This window comes from Citrus sinensis, chromosome 2, assembly GCF_022201045.2.
Source record: "Citrus sinensis cultivar Valencia sweet orange chromosome 2, DVS_A1.0, whole genome shotgun sequence".
Lineage (NCBI taxonomy): Eukaryota > Viridiplantae > Streptophyta > Magnoliopsida > Sapindales > Rutaceae > Citrus > Citrus sinensis.
The window spans coordinates 20,518,553-20,537,130 of NC_068557.1; the positions used below are offsets into that span (position 1 = coordinate 20,518,553).

The 18,578-nt window shown below is 33.9% G+C and overlaps 3 protein-coding genes and 1 pseudogene across 3 annotated transcripts; 1 reads left to right on the plus strand and 3 right to left on the minus strand.

Annotated features, from left to right (window-relative positions):
• Nucleotides 1-196: 196 nt before the first annotated feature.
• On the minus strand, nt 197-3,868 carry LOC102618874 (threonine--tRNA ligase, chloroplastic/mitochondrial 2). Its single transcript, XM_006469478.4, has 8 exons — nt 3,522-3,868; nt 2,976-3,122; nt 2,697-2,844; nt 2,098-2,351; nt 1,646-2,023; nt 1,146-1,454; nt 648-848; nt 197-520 (listed from the first exon to the last, which is right to left on the minus strand). The coding sequence occupies exons 1-8, from the start codon at nt 3,828-3,830 to the stop codon at nt 260-262; spliced, it is 2,007 nt and encodes a 668-aa protein (XP_006469541.1). The 5' UTR covers nt 3,831-3,868; the 3' UTR covers nt 197-259.
• A 3,184-nt stretch (nt 3,869-7,052) lies between these two features.
• LOC102618581 (putative MO25-like protein At5g47540) lies at nt 7,053-10,994 on the plus strand. The gene is made up of 11 exons (XM_006469477.4): nt 7,053-7,602; nt 8,020-8,181; nt 8,336-8,454; nt 8,552-8,626; nt 8,912-9,005; nt 9,256-9,315; nt 9,778-9,846; nt 10,214-10,312; nt 10,397-10,441; nt 10,545-10,647; nt 10,735-10,994. The coding sequence occupies exons 1-11, from the start codon at nt 7,483-7,485 to the stop codon at nt 10,851-10,853; spliced, it is 1,065 nt and encodes a 354-aa protein (XP_006469540.1). The 5' UTR covers nt 7,053-7,482; the 3' UTR covers nt 10,854-10,994.
• Nucleotides 10,995-11,140: 146 nt separating this feature from the next.
• LOC102618290 (cytochrome b561 and DOMON domain-containing protein At5g35735-like) lies at nt 11,141-13,661 on the minus strand. Its single transcript, XM_006469476.3, has 3 exons — nt 12,783-13,661; nt 12,052-12,306; nt 11,141-11,674 (listed from the first exon to the last, which is right to left on the minus strand). The coding sequence occupies exons 1-3, from the start codon at nt 13,401-13,403 to the stop codon at nt 11,348-11,350; spliced, it is 1,203 nt and encodes a 400-aa protein (XP_006469539.1). The 5' UTR covers nt 13,404-13,661; the 3' UTR covers nt 11,141-11,347.
• A 1,934-nt stretch (nt 13,662-15,595) lies between these two features.
• LOC102630202 (cytochrome b561 and DOMON domain-containing protein At5g35735-like) lies at nt 15,596-18,182 on the minus strand (annotated as a pseudogene).
• Nucleotides 18,183-18,578: the final 396 nt, after the last annotated feature.

Genomic DNA, 18,578 nt, shown 5'->3' on the forward strand with positions numbered 1-18,578 from the left:
ATGCCGCAATCAAACTTTGACTTGATATAAGCAATTTCTGTTACAACCTCGACAGACATTTTCTTTGATAAACAGATATTTATTTGCTTATTAGGAAAAATAGAAACTAAAATTATTGTACACAGGCTACAACCATAAATTAGAAATATTTAGTTTCTCAAGTAGATAAATTTACGAGTAAAAAAATGTCGCTATCTAATGAAAATCGTATGTATTCAAATCCCTGTAAAAATATCATGTCTAAGAATTTCAAAGAACTTTACATTGTAGTTCTGTTTTCAGTGGCAGACTTGATTCTGCTGATAAAATCATCAACTTTCATGGTCCCAAGCTCTCCACCAAACCTAGATCTGACTGTAACAGTTTGTGCATCAACTTCCTTAGCTCCAACGACTGCCATTAATGGAATTTTCTGTTTCTCTGCATTTCTAATGAGCTTAGGCAGGCGCTCACCATGGCAAATTTCAGCTCGTATACCATTAGTTTTCAGTTTTTTTATCACCTCATTACAGTACTCAAGCTGGATAAATGCATCCAATTAGTTATTTTATAGCAAAGATTATATAAATCTTAAGTCACTTGCAAAACCGTAAATAGATTCATAACAATGGAAATCTGAGGTTCATAACAGAAGTAGCCATGTATACCTGTGTGTCTGTAACTGGTAAAACACGAGCTTGGATTGGAGAAAGCCACAAAGGAAAATCCCCAGCATAATGCTCTATTAGAACTCCAAAGAAACGTTCCAAGGATCCAAGCACTGCTCTGTGGATCATGATGGGACGCTTCTTTTCTGAGTTTGAGTCAACATACACAATGTCAAATCGCTGTGGTAAATTGAAATCAACCTGCTTACATTGAGAAATAAAATGTCACTCAATCAAACAGTTTTGCCATGGAAATAAATGAATGAAATCAATATGCCTTGATATGAATGAATGAAATCGATATGAATTGATATGAAGTTTTTTCAGAATCACTACAGCATAGAGAGAGAGAGAGAGAGAGAGAGACGAGGGCTTGTTACGAATGTAAGGAAACAGGACATGAGCTATAATGCAAATATTATAGCAGACATATTCTTACTTACCCAGTGAGAATCCATGTCAAAATTAGATATGGTATTTAAAGATATTAGGACTTGCCTGTATGGTTGAGCACTGCCACTTCCTTCCAAGAGCATCCTCAATCTTAAGATCAATCTTTGGACCATAAAACGCACCACCACCTTCATCAATTTGGTAATCCCATCCCTTATCATCCAAAGCGTCTCTAAGGGCAGATGTTGCCTTCTCCCATATATCATTACCTCCAACAGCTTTCTCTGGTTTAGTTGAGAGGTTCACTTCATATTTGTTGAAACCAAATTGTAGTAATATCTCTTCTGTAAGATCTAAAACAGCCCTAATTTCATCTTTTATTTGATCCTCTAAACAAAATATGTGAGCATCATCCTGCAAGAGCAAAAAGGGTGAATTTCATTCTGCTTACCTTGATTCAAGAACTATAAATATAGTGAACAATATACTAAAACATGTAGAATCATATACACACAAAGCTACCCTTAGTGTCAGACAAATGATGCAAAATTATAAGGCAAACCATTTCTACCTTGTCTCATAGCTAAGAATGTGTATAAACTTACCTGGGTGAAACCTCTTACACGGAAAAGGCCATGTAAGCTTCCAGACAACTCGTATCTATATACTGTTCCCAGCTCAGCAACCCGGATTGGAAAATCACGATATGACTGAAGCTTCCTCTGGTAAACCAAAATATGGTAAGGGCAATTCATGGGACGGAGCTGATAAAGTTCGTCTTCAATGTTCATCTGATCATACATATTCTCTCTGTAGAAGTCCAGATGACCACTAATCTTCCAGAGGTCCGCCTTGGCCACATGGGGAGTATATAGCAAATCATAACCATGTTCTATATGTGATTTCTTCCAAAAATCCTCAATGATGTGCCGAACAATTGAACCCTTTGGATGCCAAAATACTAAACCTCCACCAGCTTCATCCTTCACAAAATCATATCCGTTATATACAGTTATAGTATGCAATATAGCAATTATCAGTTTTGAAAGAAAGCAACCTGTATTGAAAATAAATCAAGATCTTGGCCAAGGCGCCTGTGATCCCTGCGTTTGGCCTCTTCTTTAAAGTGAAGGTAAGCTTTTAACTGTTCTTCATTCTCCCATGCTGTTCCGTAGATCCTCTGCAGCATTGGTTTTTTCTCATCTCCTCTCCAGTATGCCCCCGCAACAGACTCAAGTTCAACAGCTTTCTTGTTTATTTTACCAGTAGTTTCGACATGAGGTCCAGCACAAAGGTCCCACCATTCCTCACCTTAGGAGAACAAACAAAATTAAAATTTTTGTAAATTTGAATTCCCCTCAAAATCATTCCACTTTATTACCCTGGTCACCTAGGATGGAACACTATATAAACAATAAAAGAGAATCAGCCTGTAGCAGCATTGTTAGAACGACTTTAAACTAGCACAAATATTAACGACTAAGCAAATATGAAACCATAAATCAATATCTATAATCACAACCTAGACTTTACAATGTAGTTCGCATAGAAAAAATTCCAAAATGCAGAACCAAATCACAGAAGAATCTAACAGCTATATTAATGATGGTAATAACAAAATAGAGTAATAAATCTAATAATAGAGCTAGAAAATACCAATATGATAGATAGTGATAGGATCCTCTATGATACTTTCCAAAATCTCCATTTTGTAAGGTTCTTTAATAGCCATTATCCTGCTTTTAGCTTCATCTCTGGAGACTTCTTCTCTCACAAGTGGTAAATTTCGACCAATGATGCGATCCTACAGATGATGTAAGAAATAAATTCTGTACCCTGAAATCATAGGCCAATAAGCATTTTCCCAATCTCATGACCTTCCCCTACACTCGAAATCTACAACAACATTACTACTGAAGGACCAAGTGTACTCACCATCTCTTTCTTGATCCTCTTCAGATCCTTATCAGTCAAAGGCTCCATATCAAAATCATAGTAGAACCCATTTTCTATCCAAGGCCCTATTGTCACTTTTGCATCTGGGTATAGCTTTTGAACAGCCATGGCCATCACATGAGCACACTAGACCAGAAACAACATCACTTAGCCAGAAAAAAAGCAAAATTGAGTACATAAAAATTTTTCAGTTCATACACCAAAAGAAGCTCCTCAAAGTAATTTAAAGAATTCAATGAAATGATAAAAAATTAAATTGCAAGACTAATAAGAGCATTTATGTAGCTTCCCTGCGGCTTAATTTTGAAACACAGCAGATAAAGTAATACCTGAACACTCATTTTACTTGATAGCTAATGCTTATTAAACAGAAACAGCTAAACCCAACAGCTAATGATTTCATTTTACACCAGCTATGGATTAAAAGTAACAACAATTCAACCCCAACAACCAAGCTACAGGATCATATACGATATTAAAATTTCAAATTAAATCTCCTTTTTCTTCACAAATACCAAAACTCACCGTGTGGCGAATTCTCAAGAGCTGCTCATTGGACTCATTAGTGGGAAGCACGACTTTTTCAGTCTCAGAAGTCATCTGGGCCTGCTCCACCTTGCCGTTTTGAGTCACGGATGGTGTCTCAGCTGGCTCAGTGGCCACTGAAGTAGCAGAGACCACCGCCCCATATCTTTGCCTGAACTGGGCTGAGCTCGAAACGAATTGCTTTACAGGCAAGTGAAAAAAGAGTGAGGATGGTGACGGAGGCTTGGAGATGAAGAAAGAAGATGACAAGAGAGAAGCTGTGGCCATTCTCTGGACAATGAACCACATGGTTGCCGGCGCCTCACGGCCTCTTAACCAAACAACAGATGTTGTCTTGCTTTGTTATGTGGATGAGGTCGTTTGTTCTTAATTCGGGTGGGTTTTTTCTACCCGAATTTCATTGAGTTTGGATTCGGCCCATTTTGGGAAATACATTCCCGATCCAATACAGTTGAAATCTTTTTTACAGCCCATAACATTGTATCCGCATTGAAATTTGAAATCTTTCGTGAAGCATATCGCGTAGCTTTATTCGAGTTACAAATAGGGTTGGTAATTGAAGGGCTTGTGCCTGAGCTAAAGTGTAAGGACAAGGGTTTGGGTCAGGTTAACTGCATGCTTGGATTGAACTTGTTTTACTTATTTTTTTAAATTTTTTTTTAAATTGTTGTAAACTTTAAATGAGTTAATAATAATCAAGTTTAGGGATGGCAATAGATTGGATTTGATCTAATATCCACGTGATCCAAATCCAATCAGATCGAATTTATGTCAGTTTAAAATGAATTTGGATCGAATTTGGATATTGATGTGCGGATATAAGACGGATCTTGAGTAAGTCTGGATATATCTTAATATCTAAATCCATATCCATATCCACCCATATGTTTATTGTATTTTATTTATTTTAAAAGTTTCTTAACAATTGTGGAATTATAATGATAATAAATTTTATTCATAGCATATTAGTGGTATTTATCATTCATTTAAATTCTTAAAACTTAAAGGTTAGTTTTGTAAATTTAAAGGTCAGTCAGCCCCAAAGCATGTACATGCAATATTCAAATTGCGAGCCAAGTAATACAGCCTAGCAATTTATTTTATTATATTGACCAAATAATTTTTAAGGAATATAATTATTCATATATTTAGTCAAATATGGTCATAATAAAAATAATAAAGCATTGAATATAAATTATATTTAATTTATATGTCATTATCTAATGTTGTAGGAATGAGACTGGGTGTGCTGTGGATATTATAATGATAAAGAAGACAATAAAATATTAGATTGATCTTACTCCTGCAATTACTTTTGAATGATATTTTATTATTTTTCTTATTTGTTGTTTTGGTATAAAAGTATAAACTACAATATTTATTATATTTTTGAGAAAAATTATATAATTTATTTGTTATCAATACATTTTAACCTTCATTTTTTATTCTAAAAAATTATTACTTTTTATTGCTGAGTTTTAGAATTAATGATGGATCTAGAACATATTTGAATTTTAATTTCTTTTTGGATTTGGAGCATATATAGATATATATATTTTTTAGATTTGGATATGGAACGAAAAATATAGATTCATGACAGATCTGGAGCGGATACGGATTTTGATTTTTATTGTGGATCTGGATCTGGAGTAGGGTAGATCCAACCCATATATGCCCCATTGCTATCCCTAATCAAGTTGTTATAATTAACAATGAATTAAAGAAAATAAATATTTCAAAAATAAAATAATAAATAAATAAAATGAAATAAATAAAAGTTTAGAAATTTATTTTCTTTTTACTGAATTCTCTAATTCATGAATTCTCTAATTCACGAACTCTCTTAATTAATTAATATTTAAAAAAAAGTTTTGTATTACAATTTTAAGTATTTTGATTCATTATTGATATATAAATTAGGAATTAAAGCTTTCTTTTATATTTTTCCAGTATTTTTCATATTTGAATTTATTATTCTAATTTATAAATTTATTTTTTTTTTAATTAGAGGGCTTGGGGGCTCGGGTTTTTTTTTTCCTAAACTATTGTCCAGGCCCTCATGCGAAAGGCCCGAGCCAAAGCCCGTAGGAATGAATAAGACCAGCCCAGTCTTTTTTGCTATTCCTAATTACAAACATAACTTTTCATTACCAAAAAAAAAAAAATGGTCGTTGTTAAGGAAAGAAATAAAATAAAACAAAAATATTTTAAATAATAATCTTCTAAATAAACTCATGGTAGTTATTTATAAATAACAATAATTAAGAATATTAAAATAAAATTTTAGTTATCATTGATTGAACAAACTTGATTTGTGTAATTTGTTTAGCCGTATCAGGATTTATTTCATCAATCAAATAAAAATTGATTCAAATGTGGAACTAAATATGGCATCAAATAAAAATATTCAATAAAATTATACAGCAGTTAAAGAAGTATTAGGATTTAAGAAGAAAGATTTCTCTCTCCAATTTTTCTCTCTGAAAAAATTTCTCAGCAGACTCTCTCTTAAAACATTCATTTCTACTAACTCTCTCTTAAAACATTCATTTCTACTAACTTAAATTATAATATAAAATAGAAAGCCAAAAAAAAAAAAAAGAGAAAAGGCATTATATATAGATTGCATGTGATAAGAAATTATAGAGTAATTGATGTATCGTGGCAGTTTATATCAATTAAGTGTAGGTGTAGCCTCCATTCCGATTGGCTTTTGATATTTTTTTTTTTAAGAGGGATTTTGGATTAAAAAAGAAATATTTTAAAAAAAATCTAATTCCCATGGAGTAAAAGAAAAATTGTTGATAATTGAAGTTGTGCATTTATAAGAAAAACTAAACAAGGAAAATATTTGAATCCAAAAATAAATAAATAAAAAAGCAAAAAGCAAAACTTTCAAATGGTTTACAATATAAAAAGAGAGAGATTATTTAATTTGGTTAAAAAAGATTTTTTTAAAAAGGACGTAAACATAATTTATCTTAATATTTATAAACAAATTATAAATTAGAAATAGTACAAGGTTCCAAATGACATTTACCAATAGAAAACAAATTTTGGTGGACGGTACCCAGGTGGACCCTCTCATCCAGTATGGGTAACCTTCAGGATTTCAGGCATTCATAAAAGAAGAATAAAAAATAAAAAGCAAATATTTTTATTTTTTCAGCTGCAAAAAAAATAAAAAAATTCAGGTATTTTGACTCAATTTTCTACCATTAAATGAGGAAATTCGCCATTGCAAAAAAATATAACAATCAATTTAAAGATATCAAGATCCCGAATTCCAGATTTTAACGATAAGAATTTGAATAGAATTTTCAAAGTTCTGAAAATCTGGTATTTAGGGAAAAAGAACCAAAAAGTGGAATTTTCTTTTATTTTATTCTAAAGAGAAATTTTACCTAAAATAAAATCTTATAATAACACGTGTCAACCAGCCGATTGAGTTAAAATAAATAGTTATTGTCCTCGTTTGTTTATTGACTGTAAACCAACCACAAATACGAACTCATTTGAGGTTAAAACTCAAATTTTGACCGCTGTGTTACGCGCTCTCAAATCAGAAGAAACCGCCTCTGAAATCACGCTGACGTGTCTCCATTCAACAGAGAGTATACTACACGCGCAGAAGGATGAGAGTGGTAAAATAATCCTCTCTATTTATAACCAATCATCATGCTGTATGGGAGCAGCGAGCTTCTGTTGTTGTTTCATGGTTTTTGCATGAAACTGCAATTCTTCTTCTCCATGATCCCATTTTGCGGATTGGGTTCTGAAGTTTCTCCTCTTCTAAAACCCTAATACATAATCCAATCCTGAAGAAGAAATAGAAATAGTTAAAAAAAAAAAAAAAGAATTTATTAATTAAAGAGATGAAGAAAAGAAAATAAATTTTAAAAAATTATTGTTTTGGAGGTCTGCATTTTGGAAGAAGAAAATGAAAGGCCTGTTCAAGCCCAAGCCAAAGACGCCCGTCGAGCTCGTCAAACTCACTCGCGAGCTTCTTCTTTACGCCAACCGTACCACCGAGACCCGCGAGAAGAAGCGCGAAGAAAAGGTTCATTTTTATCATTATTTTTAAAAAAATATTTTTTCTTTTTGAAAAAAATTAATGGCTTATGTTTGTAATATTGATATGGTGATCATAAGGAGGGACATGCTTGGAAATTTTTTTTTGTTGGTATTTTCAATTTGTTGTTTTTATTTGGTTTAAAATAAATTGATTTTTCCCCCCTCTTGTTGGTGCAACAAACCTTACGCATGCAATGTAAATGACTGCAAATTTTAGAACTTGCTATAAGTTATTTCTATTGATAAATATTAAAATTTTAAATAAAATACAATGGATTTTTTTTTTTTTGGGCTCCTTTTTCCCTAGAGCTGCTATGGATACTAATGCGAGAAAGTTTTAATTTTGTATTTATTGTTTAACTTATATAGAAAATATGTATTTAGTTTGGAATTTGTGGTACAGATGTCTGAGCTAAGTAAACTATTATTGGAGATGAGGACAGTTCTTTTTGGCTCTGATCAGTCGGAGCCAAATGCAGATGCTTGTGAACAATTGACCCGTGAATTCTTCAAAGAAGATACTCTCCGTCTTCTCATAGCTTCTCTTCCAAAATTAGCAATGGGGGTAAGCTCTAAATGAACTAATCGGGATGGTTTTATATCTAATCTCCTATTAACAATTCACTGATTGATGTCTAAAGTCAATCTATTTCTCTAATTAGTATCATGTGGGTTTTTTGTGGTTTGATGTCATGATCATGAGCATTTTTCGCTTGCAGCCTCGACGAGATGCGACTCATGTGGTTGCAAATTTGCAGAGGCAAAGGGTTGACACAAAGTTGATTGCCTGTACGTATTTAGAAGCAAACTTCGATATTATGGATACTTTGATTCTTGAGTAAGTTTTCTTCCTTTAAGTATGTTCAATGAATAGTGTTATATTGCTCATGAGACATAGGATTTTGGATGAGTAATTTACAGTTTTTCTTCATCAGTTATGAAGATGGGGATGTTGCTTTGACTTACGGTGCTATTGCAAGGGAGTGCATTCGTCATCAAAGTGTTGCAAGGTAAGCAACTTAGTTCAGTTTGAGTTGTTAAATGTTATCTTAACCAGTATTGAAAATCTTTCTTGAATGAATATTTCACAAACCATAAGTTAATCAACAGGAATTCGATTCTTTTATGATTGTTGGAAAATGATTCTTGGTCTAGTGTACACTATTCACGCTCTTGTCTACGAATGTTAATGCTCATTTGATGAGCTACTGAAGGTTAAGGACTTGCTAGACACGGACTTATTCCTTGTCACTTGTCGACATTTTGTTGTTAATTAAATTTGTTTGATTTGACAGATATGTGCTGGAATCTGAGCATATGAAGAAGTTCTTCAGCTTCCTACAGATTCCAAATTTTGACATAGCCTCAGATGCCCAAGCAACTTTTAAAGTTAGTAGCACTGACTTAAAACAACTTTATTCTTAGTATTCTTTTTCAAACTCAATTCTTTAAGACAGATATAATTTTTTTTAATTTTCTTTTGTACTTTATATGAAAGTATAGGAGAGAACAATGTACTTTCCTGAACCTTTATGAACTGTTCATATCATGCTTATGCTATGCTTTTTTTTTTTTTTACCCTCCTATTTTGATACAACTACTACAAGCATGAATTCTGATAGCACGAAGATTTACACAGGAGCTTTTGACAAGGCATAAATCAACTGTTGCTGAATTTTTGTCTAAGAATTATGACTGGGTAAGCATTGGAGTAATTGTCTATTTCTGTTGTGTTATGCTGATGTTCATCTTTGGTGATAACTAATTCTGGTAATAAATGCATATTGGGCTGATGATTGTACAATTTTTTTATTTTTTAATAAATGATTATTACATTCCATTTTAGCATGTTGATTCAAAATTCAACAATTCCTGAGGCCATGGTTGAGTGACAGATATCTTCATGCTATTCATATCTGGAAATTGATCTCGTAAATATCATTCATGATTGATTGATCCATGGGAACTTTATGCTAAAGTTTGCATTTCTTTAGGACTTGTTGCTGGCACAGCAATGGCCCCTACTCGCTTTCAAGTTTCTTGCTAGAGAAAGAACTTAGATTTTTAGATGACTCAAAAGTCTCGAACACTGCCCCTTTTGGTACTTGTTAGAGATTCCTGATCTTTATCTGAAGCCTTTTAATTTGTTTTTTGGTTCCAGTTTTTTCAAGAATACAATTCACAATTGCTGGAATCTTCTAGTTATATCACCAAGCGGCACGCTGTCAAGGTATAGAACAACAATGCTCTGTCTTTGATAAAAGGAACTACTTACCTCTAAAAGTTTCCATTGACAACATCACATTTAGTTGTTCAATCATTTTAGGTGTTCTAATCAGCATGCATTTGTTTTCTTTGTAGCAGAAGAATCCCATCATGAACTCTGCAGTTTTGCATTTTGTTTCGAATGTCAATATGGAATGTTTCACCTCACTGATTCATTTCTCTTTTTTATCAAAAAAAAATGAAAAAGAAAACATTTCTCTTTAAATTTTAACCACCTCAATCTATCAGCCCAAACCAAAAGGAATCAATTAATTTATAAAAAGAAAACATTTGTAGTACTAATTTTGCTGACATTCTACTATACGTCTTAGCTGCTGGGAGATATTTTGCTAGATCGTTCAAATTCTGCTGTTATGGTTAAGTATGTGAGCTCATTGGATAACATGAGGATCCTTATGAATCTTCTGAGGGTATTATCTCTCTCTCCCTGTTTGTTTTGGGATGATTTTTGTGCAATTTTTTCATTATAAGTCATCCAGTTCACCAATTTGCAGGACTCGAACAAAAATATACAGTTTGAAAGCTTTCATGTCTTCAAGGTATAGTACATAACCGTGACCTATCTGGATATTGCAAAATGCAAAATATTGCCTTTGATCTAATGTGGAGAAACTTTCATTCTCTCCTTTTTATTATTGATAGCTGTTCGTTGCAAATCAAAATAAACCTCCCGAGATCATCAGTGTCCTGATTGCAAATAGGAGCAAGTTACTCCGTTTCTTTAGTGACTTCAATATTGATAAAGGTAGATGACATTTGTTTACGAATATGAAATTCTTAGAACTTTTTCCTTTGAATTGTGATTGTGTTACTAAATTATGTTTTGCTACAGTGAACGAACAATTCGAAGCAGACAAATCACTGGTTATCAGAGAGATTGCTACTTTGGATCTAAATGAGACCCCATCCACCTATGGGGATGACGATGATGGCGAGACTAGTCCAAGTTAATTCTTATATGCTTATTTATTTTGTCCATTATTGTATAATACCTAAATGCTTTTTTTTTTCAGTGTATGTTTAGGAAAGTGTAAAAGAATACGGGCATAATTTTTCTGTGTAAATAAAGTTCATAGACCGCATTGGATTTGATATGGATTGCCAGAGCTTTTCCAAACAACTGCTTCAGGATATGCTGTTGTTATTTGTCAATGTTTATAAAAAACTAGACATTTTCTTAACATTCACATCAAGTTTTACTGGGATATAATAATAGTCAAGAAGAAACAAGAAGAAAGTAAATTTAAACGCTGTCCATAAGTGTGTATACATAAAAAAAAATTACAACCTAGCTATGCCAAAATATAGCAGTCTCCTCACAAATATCTAAGTATGAGTAACAACACAACAAAAAATAAAATACTCTCGCCGATGACATATAGGACTGAAAAGAATAAATGGTATAACACAATAGCAGAAATCCTAGAAAGTATAGTATACACAAACTAAGCCCCCTGCTGTGTTCTGGCACCATAGCCATTGGCTCCGTTAGCTCCATTAATGCTGTGATGGTGTTTCACAGAATTGCCATTTTTCCTCTTTAAAACAATAACCCAAGTTATGGCTTCCAACAGAGCAGCAACAGCGCCCAGGAATATGAGAATGCCAATGTATGCCCTCTTCCATTTCTTTTCAGGATCCAAGATATCGAAGCCTTCAAAGATGTTGATAATGCTCAGGACTATGACACTGTAACCCAGGCTCCAGTGATAGATGTTCCAATATAGTCTGTATTTGTGATCAGGTTTTGGCCTCAAAAGCATTGCAAACATCTGCATATCAAGCAGGCAAAATTGTCACAAAACTATATTGACAGAAGCCTTGAGGCAGAGGTAACTTGACATTCCTAGCAAGTATTAGGCTATTTGGGCAAATGGGTAAATTACTCTGCCCAAAACAGAGTTGGTGAAGAAAAGTTGATGATTCTAGAATGTGCACATAGATCTTGACTTTGGCACAATAATTGTTGAATGTTTTTTTTATGCTTCGCCTCATAAATATTAAAGTTGACCAGCACAAATAATTGACCGAGATTCACGTTGTCCAATTGTCAAGTTTCAACAACATATAAATAATTCAACAACGATAATGAGAAGACAAGTTAGGTAATGATTACGAGAGCGGGGAAAAAGAAAGAAAGAATAGTTACCTGAAGTGTTCCAATGGCAAAGAGGGCAATGCCAATGTTCCTGTGTTTATTATACTTAATTCCAGGACTATCATTTCCAAGCTTGATACCAGTTCCCCATCCTGCAACGCCAACAATATAGCCAGAAGCTTGGCAAGCAACATGGAGATAAAACCATGCTGGATTTGCAGTCTTGAACACCTTAAGGTACCTAGCTATCATGGCTCCCATTGGCATGAGAACTCCCCAACTCACTGCGTTTAGTACTCCATGAGTCTGCAAAATCAATGCAATCACATTTAAAACCCAATCTAGGAATAGATATGTAGCCAATACGGTTATCAAGATTGAGCTTGCTTAATAGAAAGATGCCGATCTACTTGCTTCGCTGTGTGTGTATACATAGATAGATGGAAAGATAGATAGATATATACATATTTTTTTTTCAACCATGGGATAGATTTCCCATTTCTAGAAAAGCACAAATACATCAAAACTACTAGTCAAGATATTAGAATGAAAAACCGTATTTGTCTCAAGCCAGCTGCCTGCATGAAGTTTTCAAACCTAATTGAAATTTCAAAATTATGCAGCACATGCCAATCATAAAAATCCGACCAACCCTATAAGTTGAGATGAAGATGATATTGATGGTGATGAACATATGTAAATGAATATGTATAAGAATTAAGGGCTCTGTACATGTAACCAGTGAATTGATCAATTGAAATATGTTTGAATCCAGCACTTACATTCCTCCTCCTTCTCCTGGAGTCGGAGCTTCCACCACCTGCTGTGGTCTGTCCGGTTCTAAAATCAATGGTACCAACTGATCTTGCATTATCACCGCTCATGGCATGGGCGCCAGGAGTATCACCGTTCATTGGACCTTCTTGCCAAACTTGGTTAGTTGACAACAAATTGTTAGTAAGCTGCAAAGTTGCAAAAATAGTCCATTGATTTCCCTCAAGAGTGGCTGAAATATTTGGCACTTGGAAGCTCAAACTACCCGGTTGCAGCGTCGGCGAGCCAGAACCAATAGGAGTAGTATAAGCCACGGGACGCCCAGTTGAGTTTTGAAAGGCCACAAGACACTGTGAGCCTGCCATTCTTTGGCCTGATGGGTTCAGTGCCCATGCCACCCATCGGGATGAGCTCGTGGTCGTGTGCCGGAAGGCGAGATCGACGGTGTTTGTTGACTGATCATAATTCCAGTGGAGAAATGAATTCAGCACGGGAAGATCTGTGCATGTACTGTATACTTTGTTGTTGTTGAAAGCCTGGCGTCCGCAAGTTTGTTGTGCATATGATGAAGCAAAAAGAGCAGCAACGAAACTAAAGAACAAAGCACATGCTATAGCTTTGTTCACCATGTTGATCTAGAGGAAGCAGATCAAATCCTTGAAATGAAAACAAGTTCCCGAAAGCACTGGAAGTGTTTTCCCAAGGCAAAATGTTTCCAAATGAAGAGTCTGCGGTTTGTGTAACACAGATGTTAGAATTTATAGAAGTTATATTTCTTTTTTCTTTTTTCTTTTATGGGTTCAAAAGGCTTTGTCATTGTTGACTTATTCCTCTAACAACTCTGTAATGGAAGCATGCAAGAAAGTCCAGATGATGGGTGAATCTTTTTCCAAGTCTTTGTTTAGTTATTTTTCTTAACTTTTGAAAGATCAAGCTGAGTCTCCATTTTCCAACTCTTCTCTTTGTTCACACTTGCTTTTTTTTATTTATAATTTTTTCTTTTTCTTGGTCATCAATCAAATTTCCAAAAAAAAATTGGTCTGTATTCCCATGACCACCTGCACACACGTCATGATAAGAAGAAGGTTGGCATAATTGGTGAACGCATGTACGAAATTTTCAACTAACAATACACCTAATTTAATTCTGAAATTTGGAAATTTATTTGGTACAACTAAAGAATAAGATATTGCCCTGATTAAAAATATTGTTACGTGAATTGCTAGCATATGATTTTTAAAATTCAATAGTGTGACATGTCACGTAAGTAAATATGTTTTGTATTTTTCTTCAGTCATAGTTACCTTTTGACCAGAACTCTAGACAGAATTATTGTATAGTTTCTTAAATTCATCTTGATGCATAATCGTGCTGCCTAAATTCTTCATTGACCGAAGCTTTGGTCTCACTATTTTTTGACCAAGCTATAAAATAGTATTCACTAGTTATCAAATGAAGGATGAAATTAAAAAGAAAAAAGAAATGGTATAAATTTAAAAAATGTGAGAACGTGTCTTCCTCAGGCCCTCAGCCGGGTCAATATTGCTCACTCGAGGAGTTAGTTTTTTTTAAGAAAAGAATTTTGAAAAAGAATTTATTTTTAAGTTATTTCTTCTTGTCTTCTCTTTTTTGGTTTAAGGTATGGAAAATTTTTTGGGGAAAATTTTGAGAAATAATCGGACCCAGTAATTTTTTTTACCTTTTCTTAATTTTTTTATGCCTCTTGAGGAATATAAGATAAATTGAATTTGCATTTTCTCTTTATGTGAGATTATCAAATCTATATTTAGCGTGAAAGAAAAGTAAATAATTAAAGAATATGGGAGAGCCCTTCCAATAACTGTGCATTTTTTTTCTTTTTTACATTGAGATTACAATAAGATTATAATTCATATTTCATGAGATTTATACTGATATTTATTATTAGACTATTACTGAGATTAGTTTTCATTATTACTATTGATATTTACAATCAAACTATTATTGGTACTAATTTACATTAAATCTGTCCAAATTTTTTACCTTACTAATATTCGAGAGACATCTATTTCATTCACATTTTATAAAGAGGAAACTACCTCTATTTAAGTATACAAAATAATTAAGAAAAGAATTAACCTTCACAACGCATTTGTAGGCGCTCTAACTACAGACCCCACATTGTGGGGGTAGAAGCTCTGAGCAAGATCAAGTGACTGACAATAATTCTGCGATAAAATTGATGATACCAAAGTGGCTTTTCAATACACTTTCTCTCGTCTTTGATGATGATACCAAAGTGGCTGTAATTTGATGATGATTACAAATTTTTTACTTTCATTAATATTCGAAGACATCTACTTTATTTATATTTCGTAAGGGAGGAAATTACATCTATTTAACTCTGTAATATAATTAAGGAAAGAATTATCCTCCACAATGTATTTGTGAGGGGTTTAACTGAGTCCCCCGCATTATGCGGGTAGCAGCTCTGACCAAGGGCAAGTGACTTTCAATAACTCTGCATTAAAATTAATAGTTGGAAACTAGAATACCGTAGAGATAATTTTCCATTTGTATAAAATATTCCATAGTTTATGTTCAAATGACTAATTTACCCAAGTAATCTTGTGTTTTAACCATCACAATTTCAAGAAGGGAATATTTTAGTATAGGGTCACTGGGTCGGGGACGCAGTTGATATAAATCGACATAGTATATCCTAATTTGGTAATTTCATTTAAAAAAGCACCACATATGCTGCAATACAAAACTTGTAGATGTGAAAGCATTTTCACTTTTCACTAAGAATTTAAGAAGCCAAGCGAAACTCAAACTAAAATTCAGGCTTAAAGGAGTTACCATCACCAAAACTTAATCCAAGCTCTAAATTAAAGAATGAGGAGGAAGAAATTTACTGAAAAGAATGAAATACAAATACACTTTGACAACGGTGTCTTGCATCTTTATTTGCAGTGAAGAATTTCAATCTCCAGCAACACTCCTCTCCTCACAAACTGAAACTTCTATTACAATTTACACATTAAACTACACCTCTGGCTCTAGCCGTACTGTCCTGGCAGCATGACCATTTGCTTCATTTACTCCATTGGTTCTCTGATTTTGCTTCTCTTCATTTGCCTTCTTCCTCTTTACAACAATTGTCCATGTAATTGCTTCCAAAGCAGCTGAGATGATGCCCGATGATATGGCAGTGACAATGTATGCATGCCACCATTGAATCTCAGGATCCAAAAGGCTTAAACCCTTCAACACATTAAACACACTCGTAACAATTATAGCATAGCCAAACAGCCCAATGGTAGACATTCCAATACAGTCTGTACTTGTGATCTGGCTTTGGCCTCAAAAGCAATGCAAACACCTGCAAATAATATAAGAAGCTTAGCAAACAAGTAAATAACTGAATATGCTAAACGAAAAGTGAGTTATTAGTATCCACCTGAACTGTCGCAAGGAAGAATAGGGCAATGCCAATGTTTCTATGTATATAATCGCGATTCAGTGAACTAATTCCGCTGCTAAGATCGATGCCAGTTGCCCATCCTGCAACACCAATGATGTAGGCCGAAACTTGGCAAGCAACATGAAGGTAAAACCATGCTGGGTTTCCAAACCTGAACACTTTAAGGTATCTGGCCATCATAGCCCCCATTGGCATTAGAATGCTTCAACTCAACGCATTTAGAACCCCATGAACCTTAAAAATTGGTGAAACTTGCAGCTTAAGCAAGGCATGCGAAATGTAATCATCATCAAATAAAAATTCAAAAACTCTGTCAATCAAGCACTCACATTTCTTTTCCTTTGTCTGGAGTCGAAATCTCCGGCATTTGATGCAATCTGTCCTGTCCGAAAATCAATGGTTCCAACTGATCTCGCGCTGTCTCCAGTAATAGGATGCCTGCTGCCAGGAATGTTTCCATTCATTGGACCTTCCTGTCAAACTTGGTTGGTTGATAACAAATCACTATAGAGATGCAAACTGGCAAAAATAGTCCACTCATTTCCCACCAAAGTGGCTGTAATGTTTGTAACTCTAAAGCTCAAAGAACCCTCTTGCAGCGTGGGTGTCCCAGAACCAATGGGAGAGGTATAAGCACGAATGGCTTCGGTTGAATTCCGAAATGCCACGTGACACTTTGAGCCAGCCATTCTTTGGCCGGAAGGGTTCAGGGCCCATGCTACCCATTGAGATGATGGGGTGCTGCGGCGGAAAGCAAGATCAACAACGTTTGTTGATGGATCATAAGTCCAGTGGAGAAATGAACTCAATAATACAGGTTTGTTGTGCAAGTGACGATGATGCAACAAAAAGGGTAGCTAAAACCCAAGCGGTAAAAACTGATATAAAATATTTATCCATAGTGGTCATCAATTTCTTGATATTTTAATTGTGAACTGGTGCTTGTGTTTTGGACTTTAAAAAAAAAAAAAAAATTATGTTTGTTTTATATGAGGAATTCTAGAACATATCAAAGAATACATCAGAGCTACAGCAAAGTTGAGAAAGTAAAATGGGAGTGGTCAAGAAGAGTGGTTTGAAGAGTTTGAGGAGTTGACTGTATAGACAAATTATAAAGTGAGGTGCTTTGTAAATAATTAAATTCAGCAAAATGATCAAATTTTTTTTTTTTTTTTAATAATTCAGACTTTAGCATGTGTTGATGCTCCGTGTCCACTACGAAATTGATTATTCTGCAGCTTGGAAGGAAACTGCTTCTATACATTTGTTTAATAAAATAAACGAAACTGATTTACATTCTGTGAGTCTACACATTTGTTTAATAAAATTACAGGTTCGGTTTCAAACTAATTTCAATTTTTTTTCTTGCAAAGTGTTATTATAATTAATATTATGGACAAAACTATCTTGCCCTGATTGTGCCTTACCCCAGTTATATTCTGAAAATAATAATGATTATGGGTTTCCGAAGTTCAACATATAAACCCTAATTTAAAATTTATTTTCTGTCTCTTCTTGTCCACTCCCCTCCTGCTCTCCAAATTTTTTTTTTTTTGGCTCTTTTTCAATCTCGTTTCTTATTTCTTCTCATTCTCCATCTTTTTCTAAAAGGAAGAGTGGGAGAAAAATTGTACCATAGATGTAGTGATAAATTCATAATTACTTTATATAAAATAAATTGATGTGGTATAAAAAGATTAGTTATATAAAATCATGATAGCCCATAATTTATGGGTTTATATAATTAAAAAAATAATTATTAGTATTTTTCATGTCATTCTAATCAACATGCAAATTTTATACAAAAATGATTCTAACTCTATCTCCATTGCAAATGCAATGGTGGGAATAGAATCTTCCTTTGACCGAAACCTTTTACGTATGAAAACGACGTTGCATCGGATCCAGTGGGGTCCATCTCTTGCCGTGTCTGCTCTGCCATCTTAAACTCAACCACACGCATAAGTCATAAAAAAAAAAACAAGAAGCAAACTCAAACCACACGTCCTCCTCCCACAACAAAAGGTCCACCCATGTTTCTTCTCGAAAAATCTCTTTTATCTTTCTCAAATATGGCCAAAAAAAAAAAAAAAAAAAGTTTCAATATTTACTGATTTAATAGAAGGCAATTATGCCCATCACTACAAATCTACCGTATTCATTCAATAATATTATTGGGAGGGAATATACATTCCTTCCAGGAATATTCAAAGCTGGAAAAAGTCAATTATGAGGCCTGATTTCATGGGGATCCGGCATATATTAAAGAATTATAAATTGGTATAAAATACCTACCCCTATAAAAAGATTTTTCTTTTCTTTTCTTTTTTTCTACTAT